Raw genomic sequence first — 26,405 nt, 5'->3', positions numbered from 1 at the left:
TTGGTACATAGATATTACATTATGCAGGCCTTATTAGTTTTACACTCAAATCTGTTCATATCAGTTACCTGATTTACATAATTAGTTTTCAGCTATTCCATCAATATTTCAAGTAGAAGTAATTTTAAATTAATTTTTAATGTGTCTTCAATACTCTCAGCACACAGGAGTTCTTTCTAAGCTTTCTTTGATTTTTATGTGTTCTTTCATTTCTCGGTCATGTCTTGACAGATTTTGGTCTAATGTTAATTCAACTAAATACAAACAAGTACCATGTCATTGACAAGAACTTGTTTGATGTACAACACATATTTAGGCATATATTACTCCTATAATTTTTTTAAGTAAAGCATTATATTTATGTATCTTGGCAGAAGTGTCAAAGGTCAACAACCATACATGTACATTTGTTGGATTCAATAATGTCACTAATTAGAGTACCATTATAATAAACAATGTCTTGAGATACTCTATCAATACATGTACACTGTATGTCTCACAATTAAATGGGACTTATTTCACTCCAGGTCAAGCAAATTCTTGATGAACCACGATGTAAAAATTTGGCAGAAGAAGATGTACTGATTGAGATTAATCATTATAATGTTCGTAATATGAGTCACAGCGAAGTTGTAAACGTTTTGAAAAAATGTTCCAAAGGTGTCCCTGCTGCAATAACCATACAAAGAGGGGGTAAGTATCATTCTATTCTGTAATCCTACAGGACATATTTTTGAGCTCTTTTGATTAGTCTGAAAACAAGACTTTATTGGCTGTAGTAGTTTCTTAATTTATATATTTTTATTCTTGATCACACAAAGTCCAAAAGTCCACAAAGTTCTGTTCATCACCAGAGCATTTTCTCTGACATGCATTGAATGATACCTTTCAACCTTGGTAATAAAAACAATACATGATGTCATACATATGCACATCAGTTTTGATCAACTGGTGGCCATTTAGGATGTAAAAAACAATACATGATGTCATACATATGCACATCAGTTTTGATCAACTGGTGGCCATTTAGGATGTAAAAAACAATACATGATGCCATACATATGCACATCAGTTTTGATCAACTGGTGGCCATTTAGGATGTAAAAAACAATACATGATGTCATACATATGCACATCAGTTTTGATCAACTGGTGGCCATTTAGGATGTAAAAAACAATACATGATGTCATACATATGCACATCAGTTTTGATCAACTGGTGGCCATTTAGGATGTAAAAAACAATACATGATGCCATACATATGCACATCAGTTTTGATCAACTGGTGGCCATTTAGGATGTAAAAAACAATACATGATGTCATACATATGCACATCAGTTTTGATCAACTGGTGGCCATTTAGGATGTAAAAAACAATACATGATGCCATACATATGCACATCAGTTTTGATCAACTGGTGGCCATTTAGGATGTAAAAAACAATACATGATGTCATACATATGCACATCAGTTTTGATCAACTGGTGGCCATTTAGGATGTAAAAAACAATACATGATGTCATACATATGCACATCAGTTTTGATCAACTGGTGGCCATTTAGGATGTAAAAAACAATACATGATGTCATACATATGCACATCAGTTTTGATCAACTGGTGGCCATTTAGGATGTAAAAAACAATACATGATGCCATACATATGCACATCAGTTTTGATCAACTGGTGGCCATTTAGGATGTAAAAAACAATACATGATGTCATACATATGCACATCAGTTTTGATCAACTGGTGGCCATTTAGGATGTAAAAAACAATACATGATGTCATACATATGCACATCAGTTTTGATCAACTGGTGGCCATTTAGGATGTAAAAAACAATACATGATGTCATACATATGCACATCAGTTTTGATCAACTGGTGGCCATTTAGGATGTAAAAAACAATACATGATGTCATACATATGCACATCAGTTTTGATCAACTGGTGGCCATTTAGGATGTAAAAAACAATACATGATGTCATACATATGCACATCAGTTTTGATCAACTGGTGGCCATTTAGGATGTAAAAAACAATACATGATGTCATACATATGCACATCAGTTTTGATCAACTGGTGGCCATTTAGGATGTAAAAAACAATACATGATGTCATACATATGCACATCAGTTTTGATCAACTGGTGGCCATTTAGGATGTAAAAAACAATACATGATGTCATACATATGCACATCAGTTTTGATCAACTGGTGGCCATTTAGGATGTAAAAAACAATACATGATGCCATACGTATGCACATCAGTTTTGATCAACTGGTGGCCATTTAGGATGTAAAAAACAATACATGATGTCATACATATGCACATCTGTTTTGATCAACTGGTGGCCATTTAGGATGTAAAAACAATACATGATGTCATACATATGCACATCAGTTTTGATCAACTGGTGGCCATTTAGGATGTAAAAAACAATACATGATGTCATACATATGCACATCATTTTTGATCAACTGGTGGCCATTTTTAGCTCCGCTGTCGACTTTGTCGAGCGGAGCTTATCATATGAGTGATTGTCCGTCGCCGTCGTCCGTGTCAATGTTTTACTTTTTCGACTTCTTCTTGAAAACTACAAGCCTGAATGTTTTGATACTTGGTGTATATGTACCTTGGGTAGACCTCTCTTAGGTTTGTTCATTTCATGTTGATATCTTCAATTCTCCAATTTTGGTGAATATTTTTGTCATTTTTGGTAAAAAGTGATATTTTCAACTTCTTGTTAAAAACCGCAATTGCAATTGCTTTGATATTACATATATAGGTACTACATGTGGACCTCTCTCAGATTTGTTCATTTTGTAATGATATCTTTAATTCTCTAATTTTGGTGAATATTTTTGTCATTTTTGGTAAAAAGTGATATTTTCGACTTCTTGTTAAAAACCGCATGTGCAATTGCTTTGATATTACATATATAGGTACTGCATGTGGACCTCTCTCAGAATTGTTCATTTTGTAATGATATCTTTAATTCTCTAATTTTGGTGAATATTTTTATCATTTTTGGTAAAAAGTGATATTTTCGACTTCTTGTTAAAAACCGCAAGTCCAATTGCTTTGATTTTACATATATAGGTACTACATGTGGACCTCTCTCAGATTTGTTCATTTCATGATGATGTCTTCAATTCTCTAATTTTCGTGAATATTTTTGTAATTTTTGGTAGAAAGTGATATTTTCGACTTCTTGTTAAAAACTGTAAGTGATTGCTTTGATACTATACATATTGTTCATTTTCTGATGATGTCTTCAGTTCTTTAATTGAAATGTGCATTTCTAACAGCGGAGCTATCTCAGCCGATAGGCTGCTTGTTTAAAAGATCAAATCCAAATGCTTGAAATGCATTCATTGACTTGGTCAATTTCAGTCAGCCTTGATAGTTGATGGGAATACATGTTACAGATACATGTCACTATTTTTGAGATCTGATTCTGAAAATTTTTATTTGGGATTAAACAATTCATGTTATATTATTCTATAAGGGTCATTGAGATCAATATTATTTGAAGAATTATATAAATATGATGACGTCATTGTTCTTATTTGATCAGAATTGTTTCCATCTAAATTTTAGCTAGTATTCACCATGCAAAATATTCCTATATATTATTGCACTGTTTCAAGTCTTTTATACTCTTATCATGTACATCATTAGTTTGTATCTATCCATACATTTGTATTTTAATTCTCACTGGACAAGGTTGAAATGCTTACACTATGTTTTGACTCTATTTTCTTGATCAATGTTACTGTCTCACACTTTTACTTGCGTTATTGATGAAGACTGTCATTTACAGGGACTTGTTAGTTTGATTAATTTCTATCATTGCTTTTTTTGTCACAGGTCCTGGAAGCTCTCCTTCTTCTCAGCGGAAAGGATTCTCACCACAGGTATACATGTGTAATTTATTTTTATTAGCTCTGCTGTTGACTTTGTCGAGTGGAGCTTATCATATGAGTGACTGTCTGTCGTCCGTGTCAACTTTTTACTTTTTCAACCACAAGCCTTGGGTATACCTCTCTTAGTTTTGCTCATTTCATGATGATGTCTTTATTCTCTAATTGGTGAATATTTTGTAAGTTTTGATAAAAAGTGATATTTTCGACTTCTTGTTAAAAACCACAAGTCCGATTGCTTTAATACTATACATATTGTTAATTTTCCAATGATGTCTTCAGTTCTTTAATTGAAATGTGCATTGCTAACAGTAGAGCTTATTTCAGCCAACAGACTGCTTTAATGTTTAAAACATCTTGTCAATAGAAAAAGTTTGTTACATATTGTGTAACTTGTTACACTTGTCCAATTGCAGTGGTTGAATGTAGTAAGATTTTTTGTCTAGAAATATATTTTTAGTTTTATAATACACAACTCATCCATCTTGGCAAAACAGCTCCTAACTTGGCTTGTTACATTTTTACTGAAAAAAATAACTTTTCTTACAGTTTAATCATCAGAATGAAGGTGATAAAGGAATGTACAATAATAGAATGTTTTACCAAGTGTCATCAACGATGAAGCCAGCCTCCGTGTCATCTTATTCAGCGAAGTCAGTGGAAGGTAATATCATTGAACATTTCATATCATAAATGTAATGTGTCTTTTTTAGTTCCAGTTTGGACAAGATCTAAAAACCAGTATATATGGAATTACCTCTGTGTATCTATCTGTAAGAGCATCTCCAGTTGTATCTTGCGCATGCCTGCACCAATCACTTTCAAACACATACATCTTACATTTTTTGGATTAGATGTTTTCCTTTGATGATCAAGTTCCAAATAGCATCAATGTCAATGTTAAAAATGATTACAAATTTAGCAGTTCCATCATTATGAATGCCTTGCATGCCTTGACTGATAACTATGATATCATGTTACACTTCCTAATATTTGTTTCAAGTTCTTATTTAAAATGGCTGACTCATTTCGGTGTTTAGTTGTTTAGTATAGAACAAGAGGAACTCGCATCATGACTTGTTAGCAAATCATTTATAATTAAAAATACTCAACTGAACGCCTAATTAAATGTCAATAATTAGAACACTGAACTATTTGTATTCATTCACAGAACATCCAACTCTTTCAAGTTATGGGGAACCTAGTCCAGAGTTGGGCCGACCAAAGAATGTCCATTTATCATCAACAGTGAATAATAGTCCAAGAGATAAGACCTTCGCAGGCCGAAGCCAATCACCTTTGAAAAGTAGTACGTATATAATATGATGGTGCAGTGTTATAGCACAAGTACTGTGTATTGGTTTTATTATGATAGAGCAGTGTAGCACTGTACGCACAACCATCATTTTTGTTCTACTGTCGACTTTGTCGAGCTGAGCTTATCATACGAGTGATTGTCTGTCGTCAATTTTTACTTTCACTTATTCCTGAAAACTACGAGCTTTGGGTAGACCTCATTTAGATTTGTTCATTTCATGATCATATCTTTAATTCTGTCATTTTGATAAATATTTTTTTGGTAAGTGACTTCTTGTTGAAAACTGATTGTCTGATTGCTTTGATATTATACATATAGGCAATACAGTGAACCTCTCAGATTTGTTCATTGCGTGGTGATATTTTCTAATGTGTCAACATTTTCTCTTTCAGGTATGTCTGACAGTAGGCCGCCTTCTACATCCCAACAACCTATTCTTAAAACTAGTGCACAGGACCACTATGTTGAACTTACAATATTTCTTAAGCGTCAGGAAAGTGGATTTGGTTTCCGTATTGTTGGTGGCTATGAAGAAGGCTCCCAGGTATTGTATCTTTTGTTGTTCCTTAATTAGGCACTCATTGTACTGCTACATGTATATGACGATACTTGATTTATGATAGCATAATTCCCATCATTCATTGTTAGGCCAGACTTTTATTATTCCTTGCTTCTTGAGTTTTTATAAGGCAATTTTTTTGAGGAGGGCGGGAAAAAAAATAAAATTAATTCTTTTTTTCCATTAGATTTGTGTGATTCTCAAGGAATTGTAAATGAGATCATTGATCGCAGAGAAGAAATGAAATAAAATTTTATTCCATGTATAACCTTGTTTCTCATCTGCGGGAGACTTTTGTACTTTGATCATGATACTCCCACAAAAATGCAACTTGGGTTTGTTATGCGATGGGCGAAAAAAAAAATATACATGTATATATAAATAAGGTTTTTTTAGCAATTTTTTGCACTTACAAGTCGGCGGGTGCGAGAAATTACGCTGAAATAAAATTTTATTTTTATTTCATTTTTGGCTCCTGTTCATTCGGCGGGTTCGCGAAACAAGGGATAATAAAAGTCTGGCCTTAATTCAGACATGTAGACGACATTGTGGTATTTAGGGCTCAAATTTCACAGTAGCCAATGTCCCTCAGAATACCAGAACTTCTTCTTACTAGAAACTTAGAACTTGTGTGTTATATGTTGGATAAAAAAAATAGATTTGCTTCTTGTCACACCTCATCATTACACACATCAATTTTGAACCTGTGCCTTGCTCTTTTTTTTTCTCTCAATTTTGTGTTTCTTGTAGGGGGAAAGTTTGTCTCATACAATAGAATTTGGAAATGTTTGTTTTATCTTTTGTAGGATTTTTTGTAAATCCAAATCAACCTTCAATGCATGTATTTGAAAGCATTATTTAATAAAAATTAAACATATATCTTGTTTTGATATTTAAAAAAATTCAATACATACAAAAAAATTAAAACTGTGTGACCACATCATTTTTTTCAATTTTCTCTAGGATGAGAAGCAAAACCCCTTTATTTGGGGTCTAACTTGAATATTAGTGTTTTTTTCAACATGGTGTAGTCTTGGTAGGCTTCAATGATTTGATTTTTGTTATATTAAAGATATGATTTAAATTTTCAGGTGTCTGTTGGCGCAATTATACCTGGCGGTACTGCTGACGTTGACGGTAGATTGCAATCTGGAGATGAGATTTTATATGTGGATGGGCATTCTGTTGTTGGTGCATCACATCATAAAGTAGTTTCCATGATGGGAAGTGCTGCATTAGCTGGTAGAGTATCATTAGGAGTAAGAAGACGAGTTCCAGCACATACCACAGGTAACTATAATCAAAGGTTGCATGGTATTCAGTAGTTTTTGTATATGGTGGACATGTTTTTAGCATGTGGTCATGTCTTATTATACAAATTAAAAATCTCAATGAAAACTGTATTTTAGTGATTCAGTCTTTGTTTTATTGATGGAACAATTAGTTTTATTTGCATCAGCAATATCCATACCAGAAAAGTGTGTGGATACATGGGCATTGAATATAACTCTCATTTGTATGTTGTAGATAATGATAGGAGTGTCAGTGTCTATCCATATGATGTAACAGTCACCAGAAGACCAGATGAAGGATTTGGATTTGTAATTATATCAGCTACAAACAGATCTGGATCAACTATTGGTTAGTATATCTCTATTTCAATTTATGGTTTTTCAAAACTCTATCTGTGATGACCATGATGTGAGATACATTATTGTTTTGAGGGTGCTTATGACCATGATGTGAGATACATTATTGTTTTGAGGGTACTTATGACCATGATGTGAGATACATTATTGTTTTGAGGGTGCTTATGACCATGATGTGAGATACATTATTGTTTTGAGGGTGCTTATGACCATGATGTGAGATACATTATTGTTTTGAGGGTGCTTATGACCATGATGTGAGATACATTATTGTTTTGAGGGTGCTTATGACCATGATGTGAGATACATTATTGTTTTGAGGGTGCTTATGACCATGATGTGAGATACATTATTGTTTTGAGGGTGCTTATGACCATGATGTGAGATACATTATTGTTTTGAGGGTGCTTATGACCATGATGTGAGATACATTATTGTTTTGAGGGTGCTTATGACCATGATGTGAGATACATTATTGTTTTGAGGGTGCTTATGACCATGATGTGAGATACATTATTGTTTTGAGGGTACTTATGACCATGATGTGAGATACATTATTGTTTTGAGGGTGCTTATGACCATGATGTGAGATACATTATTGTTTTGAGGGTGCTTATGACCATGATGTGAGATACATTATTGTTTTGAGGGTGCTTATGACCATGATGTGAGATACATTATTGTTTTGAGGGTGCTTATGACCATGATGTGAGATACATTATTGTTTTGAGGGTGCTTATGACCATGATGTGAGATACATTATTGTTTTGAGGGTACTTATGACCATGATGTGAGATACATTATTGTTTTGAGGGTACTTATGACCATGATGTGAGATACATTATTGTTTTGAGGGTGCTTATGACCATGATGTGAGATACATTATTGTTTTGAGGGTGCTTATGACCATGATGTGAGATACATTATTGTTTTGAGGGTACTTATGACCATGATGTGAGATACATTATTGTTTTGAGGGTGCTTATGACCATGATGTGAGATACATTATTGTTTTGAGGGTACTTATGACCATGATGTGAGATACATTATTGTTTTGAGGGTACTTATGACCATGATGTGAGATACATTATTGTTTTGAGGGTGCTTATGACCATGATGTGAGATACATTATTGTTTTGATGGTGCTTATGACCATGATGTGAGATACATTATTGTTTTGAGGGTGCTTATGACCATGATGTGAGATACATTATTGTTTTGAGGGTGCTTATGACCATGATGTGAGATACATTATTGTTTTGAGGGTGCTTATGACCATGATGTGAGATACATTATTGTTTTGAGGGTGCTTATGACCATGATGTGAGATACATTATTGTTTTGAGGGTGCTTATGACCATGATGTGAGATACATTATTGTTTTGAGGGTACTTATGACCATGATGTGAGATACATTATTGTTTTGAGGGTACTTATGACCATGATGTGAGATACATTATTGTTTTGAGGGTGCTTATGACCATGATGTGAGATACATTATTGTTTTGAGGGTGCTTATGACCATGATGTGAGATACATTATTGTTTTGAGGGTACTTATGACCATGATGTGAGATACATTATTGTTTTGAGGGTACTTATGACCATGATGTGAGATACATTATTGTTTTGAGGGTACTTATGACCATGATGTGAGATACATTATTGTTTTGAGGATGCTTATGACCATGATGTGAGATACATTATTGTTTTGAGGGTGCTTATGACCATGATGTGAGATACATTATTGTTTTGAGGGTGCTTATGACCATGATGTGAGATACATTATTGTTTTGAGGGTACTTATGACCATGATGTGAGATACATTATTGTTTTGAGGGTGCTTATGACCATGATGTGAGATACATTATTGTTTTGAGGGTGCTTATGACCATGATGTGAGATACATTATTGTTTTGAGGGTGCTTATGACCATGATGTGAGATACATTATTGTTTTGAGGGTACTTATGACCATGATGTGAGATACATTATTGTTTTGAGGGTACTTATGACCATGATGTGAGATACATTATTGTTTTGAGGGTGCTTATGACCATGATGTGAGATACATTATTGTTTTGAGGGTACTTATGACCATGATGTGAGATACATTATTGTTTTGAGGGTGCTTATGACCATGATGTGAGATACATTATTGTTTTGAGGGTACTTATGACCATGATGTGAGATACATTATTGTTTTGAGGGTACTTATGACCATGATGTGAGATACATTATTGTTTTGAGGGTGCTTATGACCATGATGTGAGATACATTATTGTTTTGAGGGTGCTTATGACCATGATGTGAGATACATTATTGTTTTGAGGGTGCTTATGACCATGATGTGAGATACATTATTGTTTTGAGGGTGCTTATGACCATGATGTGAGATACATTATTGTTTTGAGGGTGCTTATGACCATGATGTGAGATACATTATTGTTTTGAGGGTGCTTATGACCATGATGTGAGATACATTATTGTTTTGAGGGTGCTTATGACCATGATGTGAGATACATTATTGTTTTGAGGGTACTTATGACCATGATGTGAGATACATTATTGTTTTGAGGGTGCTTATGACCATGATGTGAGATACATTATTGTTTTGAGGGTGCTTATGACCATGATGTGAGATACATTATTGTTTTGAGGGTGCTTATGACCATGATGTGAGATACATTATTGTTTTGAGGGTGCTTATGACCATGATGTGAGATACATTATTGTTTTGAGGGTGCTTATGACCATGATGTGAGATACATTATTGTTTTGAGGGTGCTTATGACCATGATGTGAGATACATTATTGTTTTGAGGGTGCTTATGACCATGATGTGAGATACATTATTGTTTTGAGGGTACTTATGACCATGATGTGAGATACATTATTGTTTTGAGGGTGCTTATGACCATGATGTGAGATACATTATTGTTTTGAGGGTGCTTATGACCATGATGTGAGATACATTATTGTTTTGAGGGTGGTTATGACCATGATGTGAGATACATTATTGTTTTGAGGGTGCTTATGACCATGATGTGAGATACATTATTGTTTTGAGGGTGCTTATGACCATGATGTGAGATACATTATTGTTTTGAGGGTGCTTATGTCCATGATGTGAGATACATTATTGTTTTGAGGGTGCTTATGACCATGATGTGAGATACATTATTGTTTTGAGGGTGCTTATGACCATGATGTGAGATACATTATTGTTTTGAGGGTGCTTATGACCATGATGTGAGATACATTATTGTTTTGAGGGTGCTTATGTCCATGATGTGAGATACATTATTGTTTTGAGGGTGCTTATGTCCATGATGTGAGATACATTATTGTTTTGAGGGTGCTTATGACCATGATGTGAGATACATTATTGTTTTGAGGGTACTTATGACTATGCACTAGATTGTAGTGTAGCTACAATGACTTTTCAAGATCTCGGTGAGTGGTAAATATTTGTCAATGTTTGCAGACAGTACATGTATTGAATTCATTGCTTGATACACATGTTATTTGTTCCTTGTTGAGCTATCAACTGAAACAATATATCATCATCTCTCTATATACTGAAAAGTGCTGAAAAGATTACCTTGGTACAGTACAGTTCTCGCGAAAGCTTTGGCTTTACTTCAGCTTCACCTTCGCTTCAGCATCGCATCATTATGGCATTGTTATGGCTTCAGCATCGCATCAATGTTGCGACATTAAAAAGTTAGGCGGTTATCGCTTCGCTTCATTGTGGCCTCATTATGGCGACAATGTGGCATCAGCATCGCTTCATCAAACAAAGAAGTACAGAACTCATTTCGCCCAACCTCTCGCTCGCTTCCGCTTTTTAATCACTCGCTTTTGCGACGGCTTGTTGAATTTCCGCTTTATTTTCGACTGTGCAAAAATTCGGACTACTAACAATTTTCTGGTTTTCATAGATCACGGTTACTAGTTTAAACAACCGTCAAAAGTTCAAATACTTTTTGTTTTAACGATCTATAATTATATGCACACAATCTGACCCTTTGACCTAGATTTGGCTGGGATTGACTATTTTATTTTAAACAATATTCTGACGTGACGCACTGCTACAAAATGTATTTCAACAGAAGTACGACATGGTTGTCTGGGTTTCTTTTCCTGACTGTGTTGAGTTTGATTTGTATAATTATTGTTATTTCCCCCAAGGAGAAGACAAGTCGAAGGACCATGAAGCTAAATAGAAGTCCCACGCATGGACTGAGTGAAAGAAAATATTTCTAAGGCTAAAATAAAACCTAATATCTCTTTGTGTATTTGTCAATTTTGCATATATTTGGTATGACAGTATGTTCGTAAATATCTGGAAAAATCTCCTCTTTCGTTAATAATTTCATTTGTTTGAAATGTCTACCGATTGTGTCCCAATAATTTGTTATAATTTAAGGGTCGTCATACCATCCAATCTCCGCCGTCGATTCACATAGTTTTTTTGTGCTGTGACAGGCTTCACAATTATTCACTGAAAAACATCGGTATATTTTGACAAAAGGCTTGGATTTGACCTCAGTTCAAAAAAAGAAAGAAAAATAACTGGGCTGAGATCAGTTTTGCAAGTTGGGAAATAAGGTAAACCAGATTGGGGTCGATGATATTCAGTATCGAAGGACTTCCCTGTGTTTATTTCTGCATGTCAAGTGCTATTCGATTTTTTACAGGGCATGTGGCTCGTTTTTATTCAAAAATATTTTTTGTAAGAATACTTTTAAAGTATGTATAGATCGAGCTCAGGTCACTCATCCTGACTTAATGTTGAAAATTGGATGTAAAATTTTACCAGACCGACGCCACAACAACCATCCAATCATAGTTAGAAATGTACGCACTCGGCTAAAACTAAACGAAACACAGAAAAATACCACCTTAATGAGGAATCTGAATCTGTTCTCTTACCAGGAAATAAAATGAACGAAAATAAGGTAATTTTATAACAAGAACAGTTTCATTTCGTATAGCAAATTGTGTTGCATTTAAACGACGATTGCATTGTGTGATTTAAATTTATCACGTTTTTTCTTGCAGTCAATATGACACTCGTCACCTTGCAGGTTGCAATGTACTTCACAAAGTTTTTGGTAATCAATACTCGCAACATTAAATAATTAAACAAGATGTCTTTTTAAAATGTCATTTTACTCTTGGTCATATTATTTTATTCCCCTTACGGTCTTGAATTTCAAATCGATTACATATCGAACTTCTGTACATGTGTTTTTCTCTACTGCCTTTCCATGTGAAAATAATGAGGTCATACTCATGTCACAATACTTTGAAGCTGATGCCATGTTGATGCCATAAGGCTGCCAAGCTGAGGCCATGATAATGCCACAAAATAAGCTAGCCGAACACAGCTTCAATTTTTAATGACGCGAAGCTGATGGCGCAATGATGCAATGCTGAGGCGACAATAAAGCCATGCGTAGGCGACAATATTGCCACAAAAGCTTTCACGAGAACTGTACTGTATCTGAATATACTCAAGCTGCACTCAGCTTGTGTTTAGTATTCAAAGATGACAATAGATTTCTCAACACATGCTGAGTTCTGATCTCAGTTCTCTATTGAGACAGATTGGGTACTTCTGTTTTCCTTACCGTTCAGTGAATGTTTGACTCAGCCCCAACGCTAGGCAAATGCTGAGATCTCTAACTTGAATGCAGTATTTATGAAGTCTATGAGAAACGAATCACAAGACTTTGTCTGATTGGCTACCCAAACCTAACACTTAACAGTCAAACCAATCAGAGAGCAGCTTGGTTTGTAACTTTTTCCAGAAAACAGAGAATCCACATTGCCCAACTACCTATAGTCATGTTCTGTAACTTGTGCTTTGTCTAAAATTACTGGTAGTTACTGATAATTGTATTGTCACTCACACACTTTTTGTTTGTTATCACACAGGTCGCATCATAACCAGCAGTCCAGCTGAACGCTGTGGAAAACTACATGTTGGGGATAACTTGATAGCTGTGAATGGAATTAATATAATAGACATGCATCATAGTCAAGTTGTTAATATTATCAAAGATTCAGGATATTCTGTTACTTTAAAAATTGCTGTGCCTGGTAAGTAAATACATATCCCTTGTTGTGCTTGGCTGATAACCAGTCAAAAATACATGTTGTCATAGTGACTGCATTAAATTTAAGGATCAGCCAAGGCCATAGTATAAATATAAAATCTGTTTCTGGTTCAAACCTTTTTTAAAAAAATTATGCGGTAATGCATTGCATGAAACATCAAGAAATTCAATCTTGATATTGCACCACCAATCATAGCCATACGTTTTTTCCTTTGTTACAAAATATTTTAATGTGGCCTTTGGACTGACACAGATGCCAACAAGAAACAGATTCAATTTTTGTTTTAGCCTAATAAGATAATGCTGATAATAAATAATGCATGGTGGCATAGTAAAAGCATATATTTTGATAACAAGATAATTCAATAAAACCATGCTGATCATTGTCTCAATATTTTATTTCCAAATGAAATAATTTACAAGCAATGAATGTCTGTATTTTAAATATGATATAATAATGAAATATAAATATGTATCTAATATCATATATTTCTGCTATGTGTTTTCAAAATGTAGGCTGACCATAAACAGTTCAGTTCAATAAAACTTAAATGCACATTGTGCCAAGATGTCATTATGATAAAGAGAATGACTAAATTTGTCTACTGTTCAAAATACCAGTGTTACAAAAGTAAGGAGAACATGAGATATGATACAGGAGAGAATTGACAAAAACGTGTCCTGTGGTTCTTTTGCTCTCGACATGTCTAAAGTCTACAAGAGATTAGATATCTTTGGATAATAAGGATCCTTATATGTAACACTATATCTTTACAAGTATATGACAACATTCACATTTATATTTATGCTTTTTAGATGGTGCATCATCAGGCAGTTCTTCACCAAGAGTAAGTAGTAATATTCATAAATAGACTGTGAGTTTGCACATCCTGTAAATGATGTGTATATCATATGTAGTGTTCTCCCCTAGAAAATACTGTCAAATTCTTTATTTTAGCTGGAATTAATTTTTTCTGAAAAGACTTTTTGAGTGTTTTGTATGTGATTTATTTTCACTGATTTTGCATGTTAAATGTAAAATGTAGGAAAAAGGTATATTCGCTGGATTTCACTTTCACTGAAACATTCCTTCAACGAAAATAGCGAAAAGTTTTTGACAGTAGCATTCCCTAGCTAATTTGCATAACAATGTGATGTGTCACTCACAATCACTGTTACCGTATTGTTTATATTATTACGATAAAATCATAGAGTTGGGGCTTCTACTCTGTGATGCTCTGAGAGAACTCTAATATAATCTCCAAATGGTGATAAGTTGTAGTGACTGTACCCATTATAGCAATTACCAACACAACATATTTTTACTCATCTATTTTTGATAAAATTCTAAGTGGAAAAATTCATAATGTGAGATTGTTATGAGAATACTTGTGAAGGTAGTACAGTGATTGTATCAGATGTTGATTCAATTTTGCAGTAATCTTACCTTACATGTCTTACCTTAGTATTCTAATTTTTTTCTTGCTGCTAATACAAAGTATAACAACTCAAAAAGTTCAAATGTAACAAAAGTACAACCCAAATTTTCGAAATAGTCTGTACAAAAATGTATGAACAGCTGAATGCAATTATTTTCACTGCCAGATGTATGATAATGAATTTTTAATAAATTGATTGTTTTATTGTTTTTTATTTGTAGAGCTCAGAACATATGTTAAATGCTATGGCATTACCTGCACAGATAAATGAAGCGGATCAACAACAGAATTCTATGCATCAATCGAAATTAAGAAAATATCCCACTGATACAAGGTAAGATGACAGAAATTAAGAACAAATCCCACTGATACAAGGTAAGATGACAGAAATTAATATCCCACTGATACAAGGTAAGATGACAGAAATTAAGAAAATATCCCACTGATACAAGGTAAGATGACGGAAATTAAGAAAATATCCCACTGATACAAGGTAAGATGACAGAAATTAAGAAAATATCCCAGTGATACAAGGTAAGATGACAGAAATTAAGAAAATATCCCACTGATACAAGGTAAGATGACAGGAATTAAGAAAAAATCCCACTGATACAAGGTAAGATGACAGAAATTAAGAAAAAATCCCACTGATACAAGGTAAGATGACAGTAGTTAAGAAAATATCCCACTGATACAAGGTAAGATGACAGGAATTAAGAAAATATCCCACTGATACAAGGTAAGATGACAGAAATTAAGAACAAATCCCACTGATACCCATATCTCTGACATGTTTTGGCTGATTATGTTCAAATTTTATATATTCATTATACATGTATTCAGAATAGCTGATTTTGTTTTAATTAATGCTGTTCCTGAGAAATATCTCTCAATACTTCTTTGACGATCAGATACAAATGTCAATCATTTAAATGATGTTTATATTCCAGCTATTTTACTATATTACTATAAATATAACTATATATCTTAAATTTGATAACTAACGGGGACTGTGCCATGCATGGCTTGTTTCCCCTGTATTTTACATTAAAGTCGCCAAAAATCAGTGAGAATAAATTCCTTACAAAACACCCAGCTAAAATTAATTTCCGCTAAAATAAAATATTTTACGGTACTACATGTATCAGAAGAAAAAAATGTGAATGGATGTTTTGGTACAAAAATGGATGGATGTTTCAGTCATTTTTGTGGCCGATATATCACCATAGACAGTGACTAATCATGCTTTGAGTTTATAGCACCATAAGTCAGTTTCTGTGCAAGAATGGAGGGGGGGGTGATATCTAGCTCACGCAGTTTGTTCACTGGTTATTCTGCTTCCTGATGTTTTGATGAGCTATCAAACGTTTATGTGGTGAAATCAATCCTCCTATGCAGATGTATTTGGAATGTATTTACACCAAAACGACAAGTTTCTATGTTAATAGCTGAATTCAAAACTTGTCTACTGTCTATCATTTATTAAGTACTTTGTGTGCCTTCAACTTAACATGCTGACAAATTGACAAATACTCAAAATAAAATTAACCGATCTATAAAAAAGAAATCTTTAAGTTGAAAATTGTTTATTTATTAAATTTGAATATTTCTAAAATACTTTGAGTTGAAATGAGCTTTGTGCTTAAAAGGAATAAAAAAGTTAACTGCTTCTGATTTTTCCTTGGAAATGGATGCATGCGACTAATGAAACCACATCTGTATTTTCTATTCACAGTTTGAAATACCACGGTAATGACCAGAATCCTAACGTTAAAGAGATAAATAACTCACTAAATGAATGGTACTCGGGAAAACAAAACACACTTGAAAGGCGGAAAGGAGCTGAATTACATAGTAACACTAAATTTGTTGAAAATGGGCAAAGAAATGAACCTAAGCAAGAAGCAAGCCACTATAAACCAGCAGAGCTGTATTTAAAAAGCAACTACCGCCATCCTAGTGACAGATCAAGGCGTTCACATTCCCCCCACAATGAAATAAACTACCAAAATAGAACAATGCCAGATATGAAACAACAGTCCAGTTTCTCTCAGATGTCCTGGCAAAATGAAATATTAGAAAAACATAAAGCAGAAATTAAAAGGAAAGAAGAAAATCAGCGAACAATTGATCATCAGCAGCATCAGCAGCAACATCCAAGGCTGTCACCGCAGCATTCTAAGGTATGTGTCAACCGTATTTCACTATGATACAGAGGTAGGAGGTGTAATGAGTCTTGTCAGAGTAACTGCTCATACTGTACTGTGATACAGAGGTAGGAGGTGTAATGAGTCTTGTCAGAGTAACTGCTCATACTGTACTGTGATACAGAGGTAGGAAGTGTAATGAGTTCTGTCAGAGTAACTGCTCATACTGTACTGTGATACAGAGGTAGGAAGTGTAATGAGTTCTGTCAGAGTAACTGCTCATACTGTACTGTGATACAGAGGTAGGAAGTGTAATGAGTTCTGTCAGAGTAACTGCTCATACTGTACTGTGATACAGAGGTAGGAAGTGTAATGAGTTCTGTCAGAGTAACTGCTCATACTGTACTGTGATACAGAGGTAGGAGGTGTAATGAGTTCTGTCAGAGTAACTGCTCATACTGTACTGTGATACAGAGGTAGGAAGTGTAATGAGTTCTGTCAGAGTAACTGCTCATACTGTACTGTGATACAGAGGTAGGAAGTGTAATGAGTTCTGTCAGAGTAACTGCTCATACTGTACTGTGATACAGAGGTAGGAGGTGTAATGAGTTCTGTCAGAGTAACTGCTCATACTGTACTGTGATACAGAGGTAGGAAGTGTAATGAGTTCTGTCAGAGTAACTGCTCATACTGTACTGTGATACAGAGGTAGGAAGTGTAATGAGTTCTGTCAGAGTAACTGCTCATACTGTACTGTGATACAGAGGTAGGAGGTGTAATGAGTTCTGTCAGAGTAACTGCTCATACTGTACTGTGATACAGAGGTAGGAAGTGTAATGAGTTCTGTCAGAGTAACTGCTCATACTGTACTGTGATACAGAGGTAGGAGGTGTAATGAGTTCTGTCAGAGTAACTGCTCATACTGTACTGTGATACAGAGGTAGGAAGTGTAATGAGTTCTGTCAGAGTAACTGCTCATACTGTACTGTGATACAGAGGTAGGAAGTGTAATGAGTTCTGTCAGAGTAACTGCTCATACTGTACTGTGATACAGAGGTAGGAGGTGTAATGAGTTCTGTCAGAGTAACTGCTCATACTGTACTGTGATACAGAGGTAGGAAGTGTAATGAGTTCTGTCAGAGTAACTGCTCATACTGTACTGTGATACAGAGGTAGGAGGTGTAATGAGTTCTGTCAGAGTAACTGCTCATACTGTACTGTGATACAGAGGTAGGAAGTGTAATGAGTTCTGTCAGAGTAACTGCTCATACTGTACTGTGATACAGAGGTAGGAGGTGTAATGAGTTCTGTCAGAGTAACTGCTCATACTGTACTGTGATACAGAGGTAGGAAGTGTAATGAGTTCTGTCAGAGTAACTGCTCATACTGTACTGTGATACAGAGGTAGGAGGTGTAATGTGTCCTGTCAGAGTATTTTGTAATGCTAACCAGATGTGTTATGTGTTTATTTCTCAGCTGAAGCCGTCCAGTCCTATGGAATATTGTAATGTTGAATTACATAAAGGACCAAAAGGATTTGGCTTTAGTATCCGTGGAGGAAAAGAATTTAATAATATGCCATTGTTTGTATTGAAAATTGCAGAAGATGGTGCTGCCTCATTTAACAGAAGAATTAAGGTACATGTAACTACAAGATTCTTTATTAAATATTTGGCGTAATTTTTCAGACATTTCAATCTTTCTGACACTTGAAAAGAGTCTATTTAAGTTTATATTCAAGAGTATGTTTATTGTGACTAGCATGAATGGGTAAGCTTTGTTTTAACAATGAGCTGTAAACAATGTTTAATTATTCTTCAAATGCTCAGTTTATCTTTTGAAAACAACTATTTTTTCCCGTCAAAATCCAAGCCGAAAGATCGTACTACAATATCGACAAATCTCTTCCGCGTTGTGTTCAATAACATTAACATATTTAGAAGTCCAAAAACGGGGACTTATGTTTTGACCTGCGTGCGTGCGTGCGTGCGTGCGTCTGTGCGTGCGTCTGTGCGTGCGTCCGGACCTGTATCTTAGAAATGCCTGGACTAATCACAATCAAACTTCACACATACATCATACATGATATGCACGTCAATTTGTTTCACGATCTGATTCAAGATGTTCGAATGGCGGCCATTTTTGTACTAAAAATCATCAAAATCAAGCATTTCCCGGCTGTTTACAGATGGATTTTGTTCAAACCTTGTATATACGTTGGACATAATAGGACCTTGATGCACATCATTTTGTTTTACGATCTGATTCAAGATGGCCGAATGGCGGCCATTTATGTGCTAAAAAATCATAAAAATCAAGCATTTCTCGGCTGTTTACAGATGGATTTTGTTCAAACTTGATATATACATTAGACATTATGCGACCTTGATAACCTTTTCAGATAACATTCAAAATGGCAGACTGGCGCATGTCATTTTATTTTTCAGATCAGACTCAAAATGGCTGTCCGGTGGCCATTTTATTTTAATGAATGGGTTTCCAGACCCATATGTCTGACTTGTTTTGACTGATTATGTTCAAATTTTTAATATTCATTATACATCATGTCACAGATATATGGATATATTGGTTTGACGATCCTTTTCAAAGTGGCCTAATGGTGGCTATTTTTGTGCTAAAAAATTTGTTTTATATTTTAGATTGGATTCTGAATGGCTGACTCGTGGCCATTTTGTTTTAATGAATGGGCTTTTAGAGCCATATCTCTGACATGCTTTGACTGACTATGTTCAAATTTCATATATTCATTATACATATATTCATAATGGCTGATTTTATTTTAATTAATGCTGTTCCAGAGCAATATCTCTCAATACTCGTTTGACGATCAGATACAAATGTCAATCATTTAAATGTTAAACAATCATCATATTCCTGACATGTTTATATTCCAGCTATATTACTATAAACAAAACTTTATGTCTTAAATTTGATAACTAACGGGGACTGTGCCATGCATGGCTTGTTAAATGAGCTATGGTAATTTGAATGCGTTGGCACCATCCATCATTTTGATTGGCTCATTAGTGATTTGACTTATTAAGTCAACTCATGCAAGAGAAAGAATATGGCGGATACCCGACAGCATTGAGTGTTTATATGCGACAGGAATCATTTGCTTATGATGAGACTAAGTTGAATTTTATATGCATTTCATAACAATTCAACGAATTTATTTTTTGTACGTTACTATAATCACTATTGAGTAATAATCAACAATTGTGAAACGCAGCATGACCGGATTGCGCAACCCTGATCATTTGCTGTTACGCAATGCAGTTGCGTTCATTTTTATTCGAAACTTTGTTTAGAATATACTTTCGTTACCAATAAAATAAAATGCATTTGACATACCAGGTTTGTTAATGTGATTTTTTTGGAGAAAAATTACACTGGGTGACATTATAATGAAATTGTAGGCGGTCTACTTTTTAAGTCAGCAAGAAAAAAATGTATAAAATTTTAGATTACCTTCTGCAACTTATAGTTTCTTGCGTCTTTGGTGGCCCAACTGCAGGCATTGAAGTCAGCGTAGTTGGATTTTTCAATGAAAATAGAAGTTCCCAAAAAATATTTGGTGAGCTCTTTTTCGAATGGGCGAATTTACGGCAGAATCTGGTAGTAGGGACATTTTCAGTTTCAAATGTCACTATATTAGAAGATAAATGTTGTTATATTGAAGATTACACCAATTAAAATTCTCCAGATGACTCTGTCAACTTGTGTTAATATGGTATAAAATAGTGACTATTTTGATGTATACAGGTTGGGGATCAAATCATGGAAATCAATGGCTACAGAACAACTGGTATGAAACACAGTGAAGCCATTGATATTATTAAAAGAGGAGGTGAAGTTGTTAGATTATTGCTCAGAAGAGGGGGTCCTCAATCATCAGTTACAGGTATGAAATTCTAACACAAGATTTACAGCCACTCTTTAAGAAGATGTCTTTCACAGAATATTTACAACTACATACACCTATTGTGTGTCACAATTATATTCACCTGTCCTGTAATATACACCTATTAAGTGTAATAATATTCTTTTGTCATGTGATATACACCTAACATGTGTCACAGTTATATTCACCTGTCCTGTAATATACACCTATTAAGTGTAATAATATTCTTTTGTCATGTAATATACACCTAACATGTGTCACAGTTATATTCACCTGTCCTGTAATATACACCTATTAAGTGTAATAATATTCTTTTGTCATGTAATATACACCTAACATGTGTCACAATTATAGTCACCTGTCCTGTAATATACACCTATTAAGTGTAATAATATTCTTTTGTCATGTGATATACACCTAACATGTGTCACAATTATATTCACCTGTCCTGTAATATACATCTATTAAGTGTAATAATATTCTTTTGTCATGTGATATACACCTAACATGTGTCACAATTATAGTCATCTGTCCTGTAATATACACCTATTAAGTGTAATTATATTCTTTTGTCATGTGATATACACCTAACATGTGTCACAATTATATTGACCTGTTTTGTAATATACACCTATTAAGTGTAATAATATTCTCTTATGTGATATACACCTAACATGTGTAACAATTATAGTCACCTGTCCTGTAATATACACCTATTAAGTGTAATAATATTCTTTTGTCATGTGATAATATTCTCTTGTCATGTGATATACACTTAACATGTGTCACAATTATATTCACCTGTCCTGTAATATACACCTATTAAGTGTAATAATATTCCCTTGTCATGTGATATACACCTGACATGTGTCACAATTAGTCACCTGTCCTGTGATATACACCTATTAAGTGTAATAATATTCCCTTGTCATGTGATATACACCTGACATGTGTCACAATTATAGTCACCTGTCTTGTAATATACACCTATTATAAAGTGTAATAATATTCTCTTGTCATGTTATATACACCTAACATGTGTCACAATTATAGTCACCTGTCCTGTAATATACACCTATTAAGTGTAATAATATTCTCTTGTCATGTGATATACACCTAACGTGTCACAATTATAGTCACCTGTCCTGAAATATACACCTATTAAGTGTAATAATATTCTCTTGTCATGTAATAATATTCTCTTGTCATGTGATATACACCTAACATGTGTCACAATTATAGTCACCTGTCCTGTAATATACACCTATTATAAAGTGTAATAATATTCTCTTGTCATGTGATATACACCTAACATGTGTCACAATTATAGTCACCTGTCCTGTAATATACACCTATTAAGTGTAATAATATTCTCTTGTCATGTGATATACACCTAACGTGTCACAATTATAGTCACCTGTCCTGAAATATACACCTATTAAGTGTAATAATATTCTCTTGTCATGTAATAATATTCTCTTGTCATGTGATATACACCTAACATGTGTCACAATTATAGTCACCTGTCCTGAAATGTACACCTATTAAGTGTAATAATATTCTCTTGTCATGTAATAATATTCTCTTGTCATGTGATATACACCTAACATGTGTCACAATTATATTCACCTGTCTTGTAATATACACCTATTATAAAGTGTAATAATATTCTCTTGTCATGTGATATACACCTAACATGTGTCACAATTATAGTCACCTGTCCTGAAATATACACCTATTAAGTGTAATAATATTCTCTTGTCATGTAATAATATTCTCTTGTCATGTGATATACACCTAACATGTGTCACAATTATATTCACCTGTCTTGTAATATACACCTATTAAGTGTAATAATATTCTCTTGTCATGTGATATACACCTAACATGTGTCACAATATTCACTTGTACACATACCATTTAATTATTCAGTGTCATGTGACCAAGTCTCAACCAATCACAGTATGCATAACAGTGAGATGTGATAAACTCCTATGGTGTGTCATAATGTATACGTATCATATCTCATGGAAATGTTTTTTATCTTATAGGTCATGTTGAAGACGTGACTTCACCGCTGCCATCAGGAAGTTATTATGAAATGAAGTCATTTCAAGGTCATCATTAGGATCAGTACTATTCCTGGTTTACATTCCATATAATGCTCACCTTGAATGACAAAAATATTTATTACTAAAAAATATCGCTCCAAATTATAAACTAATTGTCAGAATAGGGTTCAACATTTGATTACTTTACAACTCAGACAGCTTGGGTAGTGTGATGACATTACAGTGTAGATATAAGATCCATTTATGGTTATGATACACTGCTGAAACTAAGATTCAATAACAGCTTGGGTAGCGTGATGTCATCACAGTGTAGATATAAGATCCATTTATGGTTATGATACACTGCTGAAACTAAGATTCAATAACAGCTTGGGTAGCGTGATGACATCACAGTGTAGATATAAGATCCATTTATGGTTATGATACACTGCTGAAACTAAGATTCAATAACAGCTTGGGTAGCGTGATGACATCACAGTGTAGATATAAGATCCATTTATGGTTATGATACACTGCTGAAACTAAGATTCAATAACAGCTTGGGTAGCGTGATGACATCACAGTGTAGATATAAGATCCATTTATGGTTATGATACACTGCTGAAACTAAGATTCAATAACAGCTTGGGTAGCGTGATGACATCACAGTGTAGATATAAGATCCATTTATGGTTATGATACACTGCTGAAACTAAGATTCAATAACAGCTTGGGTAGCGTGATGACATCACAGTGTAGATATAAGATCCATTTATGGTTATGATACACTGCTGAAACTAAGATTCAATAACAGCTTGGGTAGCGTGATGTCATCACAGTGTAGATATAAGATCCATTTATGGTTATGATACACTGCTGAAACTAAGATTCAATAACAGCTTGGGTAGCGTGATGACATCACAGTGTAGATATAAGATCCATTTATGGTTGTATGATTAGTGATAACAATGTCTATGATATATTAATTATAGCAGGAGAAAACCTGTATGCTGTAATAGACATAAATTCTTTCAGTGAATACCTGCATGTAATAAATCATGATAATTAATATTAAGATTAACAAATTAATATATGATCAAAATATATTTTGATCATTGCATCTCTATTTTTGACTTGCAGTGTAATTGCACCATATCTATCTCCTGTACACTGTGTACTGCACTGTGTATATACTGCTAATTTTGTGTACAGTACTTCAATGAAATAAATATGTAATAAGACTTCAAAAGCAATACTGGTATTTTATATAAAGTTAATCTAAATAATATAATATAATAGGTAGAATTGTAAAAACTCTGCTTTTACTGAGCTGAACCTCAGATTATTTTTATATTCATTGAAAACAAAAATGTATGTGTACATTTTGTATTAGGTAAATCATCATTACCAGTATGGCATAATATTGTCTAAACATACAATGTCAGGATGTATATTCCACTAAATTATGATTAGACAGCTTATTATAAACTTGTCTACCTATTTGATCTCTGACAGACTTTAGTTAGCAAAGAATGCCTATTTTTTCCCATTTATTTTGGGTATGTTTGCATGCATTCAGAAGACAATGTGTTAATTTGATTCGATAAATAACTGAGGATCGCTAAAACCAGATGATAAAAGCAGGTATCAAGTAGCAGATAGCTTAAATCAGTTGTAAAAAGTGGCAAATATTAAACAATAATTGGTTGATGCAAAAATAATACTATCGTAATTTGTGTACATGCTAACACTTATGTAGTCACAATATAAATCGGCCAACGCTGCCTTCACAACGTTACGCATGACTGGTTATATATAAAGCTACCCAAGTCTGAATTGTTGTCTTCTTGGTTGGAAAGTTGAACAGTGATGTTTTTCTTGTATTTATTGAAGGACAATTTGTTGTTTATTAAACGTGGTCATTGTACTTTGACTTTGAACTGTCAGCAAACTAGGTTTAACCAAAGAAGTGTGCTGTGTCTTCTGTTTACTTCATTTATTTTCTTTCTGTATATTCAGTTATTTCTCAGCAGTGCCTCTATGCAAACTATTTATAAGTTTCATATTCATTGTTTGTGTGAATTATTTTGTTGTCGTACATAAACAAAGAAGATGCAATCTGCTCTAAGAAATGCAATATCACTTGCAATTAAACTATTGCTGTTTTTTAGTGATTCATTCAACCCTTAGCCTTCCCTGTGTACTTTCATAATATATACCACACCTGTCAGCCTGTTTTATTGTGTAAATCATGTCAATATTCTCTGTTTAGCCTAATACAAACCTCCCATACCTCTGAATATGATTTTCACACTAATTAAGTCATTATCACAGTTGTACTACCATTCAGTGGTGATGCTGAGGGCATCCAACATATTACCCACATTTTGTATCCTCACTATGGGTTAATGCAATATCTTTGTCACAGATGGTTTGTATCTACAACATATCTATCACCTATAATTATTATATAGAAATTTAACATTTTGAATACTGAAATTATAATTTATGATGCTAGCAATTTGGTAAGCTGTGGTATTGAGTTATATTTCATTTGATTATACCAGTAATATTCATTTTCTATTGCATCATTTTACTTGATTGTCAGTGCTAAAGTTGTATGTGTAGCTCATTCTGCCTCTCATACTCGATATCATAACTGCCAGAATTACTTGCTACACCCCTCCCCCACACCCCACGATATTTTCTGCCATTTAGGGTTATATTGCCATTACAAGTCCAATTAAAGCAGTCAACTCTAAGTATAGCTTATTTAAATGTTTTTCATTTGCTGATATTGTCATTATGTTTTGAATACTGATTGTCAAAACTATAGTTTGGTGTGTTTTGTAGAGATTTGCATGTTATTAACTCCCATTTGTGAATACAACCTTGTATATTCTGGAGGCATCTTTTTCTATTAATGGTATTGTGTAACATTTTTTATATGAATTAAAATAAATACTGTACTCACTGGCAACATTAAGTGTCTTAGTAGTTCTTGTACTTTCAGTGCAACAAAGGTATTCTTTTCATATTTATAAATATTTAATTCAAACTAACAAGGGGTTTATAGAGTTGTATTAGACATTTGCAATGTCAAGAAGACTTGTGTAGAATTTTCAACAAAAGATTATTCAGAAGATAGAAATGTCACCCAAGTTAAAAAACAAAAATGGGTGTTTTAAAAGTCTGGAAACGTGCGGTTTGTGGAAACGAAATGTTTTTAAAGCAGAGGAGTCATCCCCTACGCATGC

At 34.0% G+C, this 26,405-nt stretch overlaps 1 protein-coding gene across 2 annotated transcripts in view; it reads left to right on the top strand.

Moving 5' to 3' along the window:
• LOC100372471 (membrane-associated guanylate kinase, WW and PDZ domain-containing protein 3-like) overlaps positions 1-26,128 on the top strand; it is a 57,135-nt gene extending 31,007 nt beyond the window's left edge. For both annotated transcript variants that reach the window (XM_085496731.1, XM_085496730.1), the window contains exons 11-24: positions 528-693; positions 3,882-3,928; positions 4,484-4,598; positions 5,106-5,243; positions 5,645-5,796; positions 6,903-7,101; positions 7,339-7,452; positions 13,405-13,569; positions 14,403-14,434; positions 15,247-15,359; positions 16,761-17,208; positions 18,649-18,810; positions 20,959-21,097; positions 23,149-26,128. In XM_085496731.1, coding sequence (XP_085352857.1) covers positions 528-693; positions 3,882-3,928; positions 4,484-4,598; positions 5,106-5,243; positions 5,645-5,796; positions 6,903-7,101; positions 7,339-7,452; positions 13,405-13,569; positions 14,403-14,434; positions 15,247-15,359; positions 16,761-17,208; positions 18,649-18,810; positions 20,959-21,097; positions 23,149-23,225 — 2,067 coding nt within the window. In that variant the 3' untranslated portion in view covers positions 23,226-26,128. The remainder of the gene's footprint in view (positions 1-527; positions 694-3,881; positions 3,929-4,483; positions 4,599-5,105; positions 5,244-5,644; positions 5,797-6,902; positions 7,102-7,338; positions 7,453-13,404; positions 13,570-14,402; positions 14,435-15,246; positions 15,360-16,760; positions 17,209-18,648; positions 18,811-20,958; positions 21,098-23,148) is intronic.
• The last annotated feature ends 277 nt before the right edge of the window (positions 26,129-26,405 follow it).

This window comes from Saccoglossus kowalevskii, chromosome 3, assembly GCF_978046115.1.
Source record: "Saccoglossus kowalevskii chromosome 3, keSacKowa6.1, whole genome shotgun sequence".
Lineage (NCBI taxonomy): Eukaryota > Metazoa > Hemichordata > Enteropneusta > Harrimaniidae > Saccoglossus > Saccoglossus kowalevskii.
This window is presented reverse-complemented; position numbering and strand designations above follow the sequence as displayed.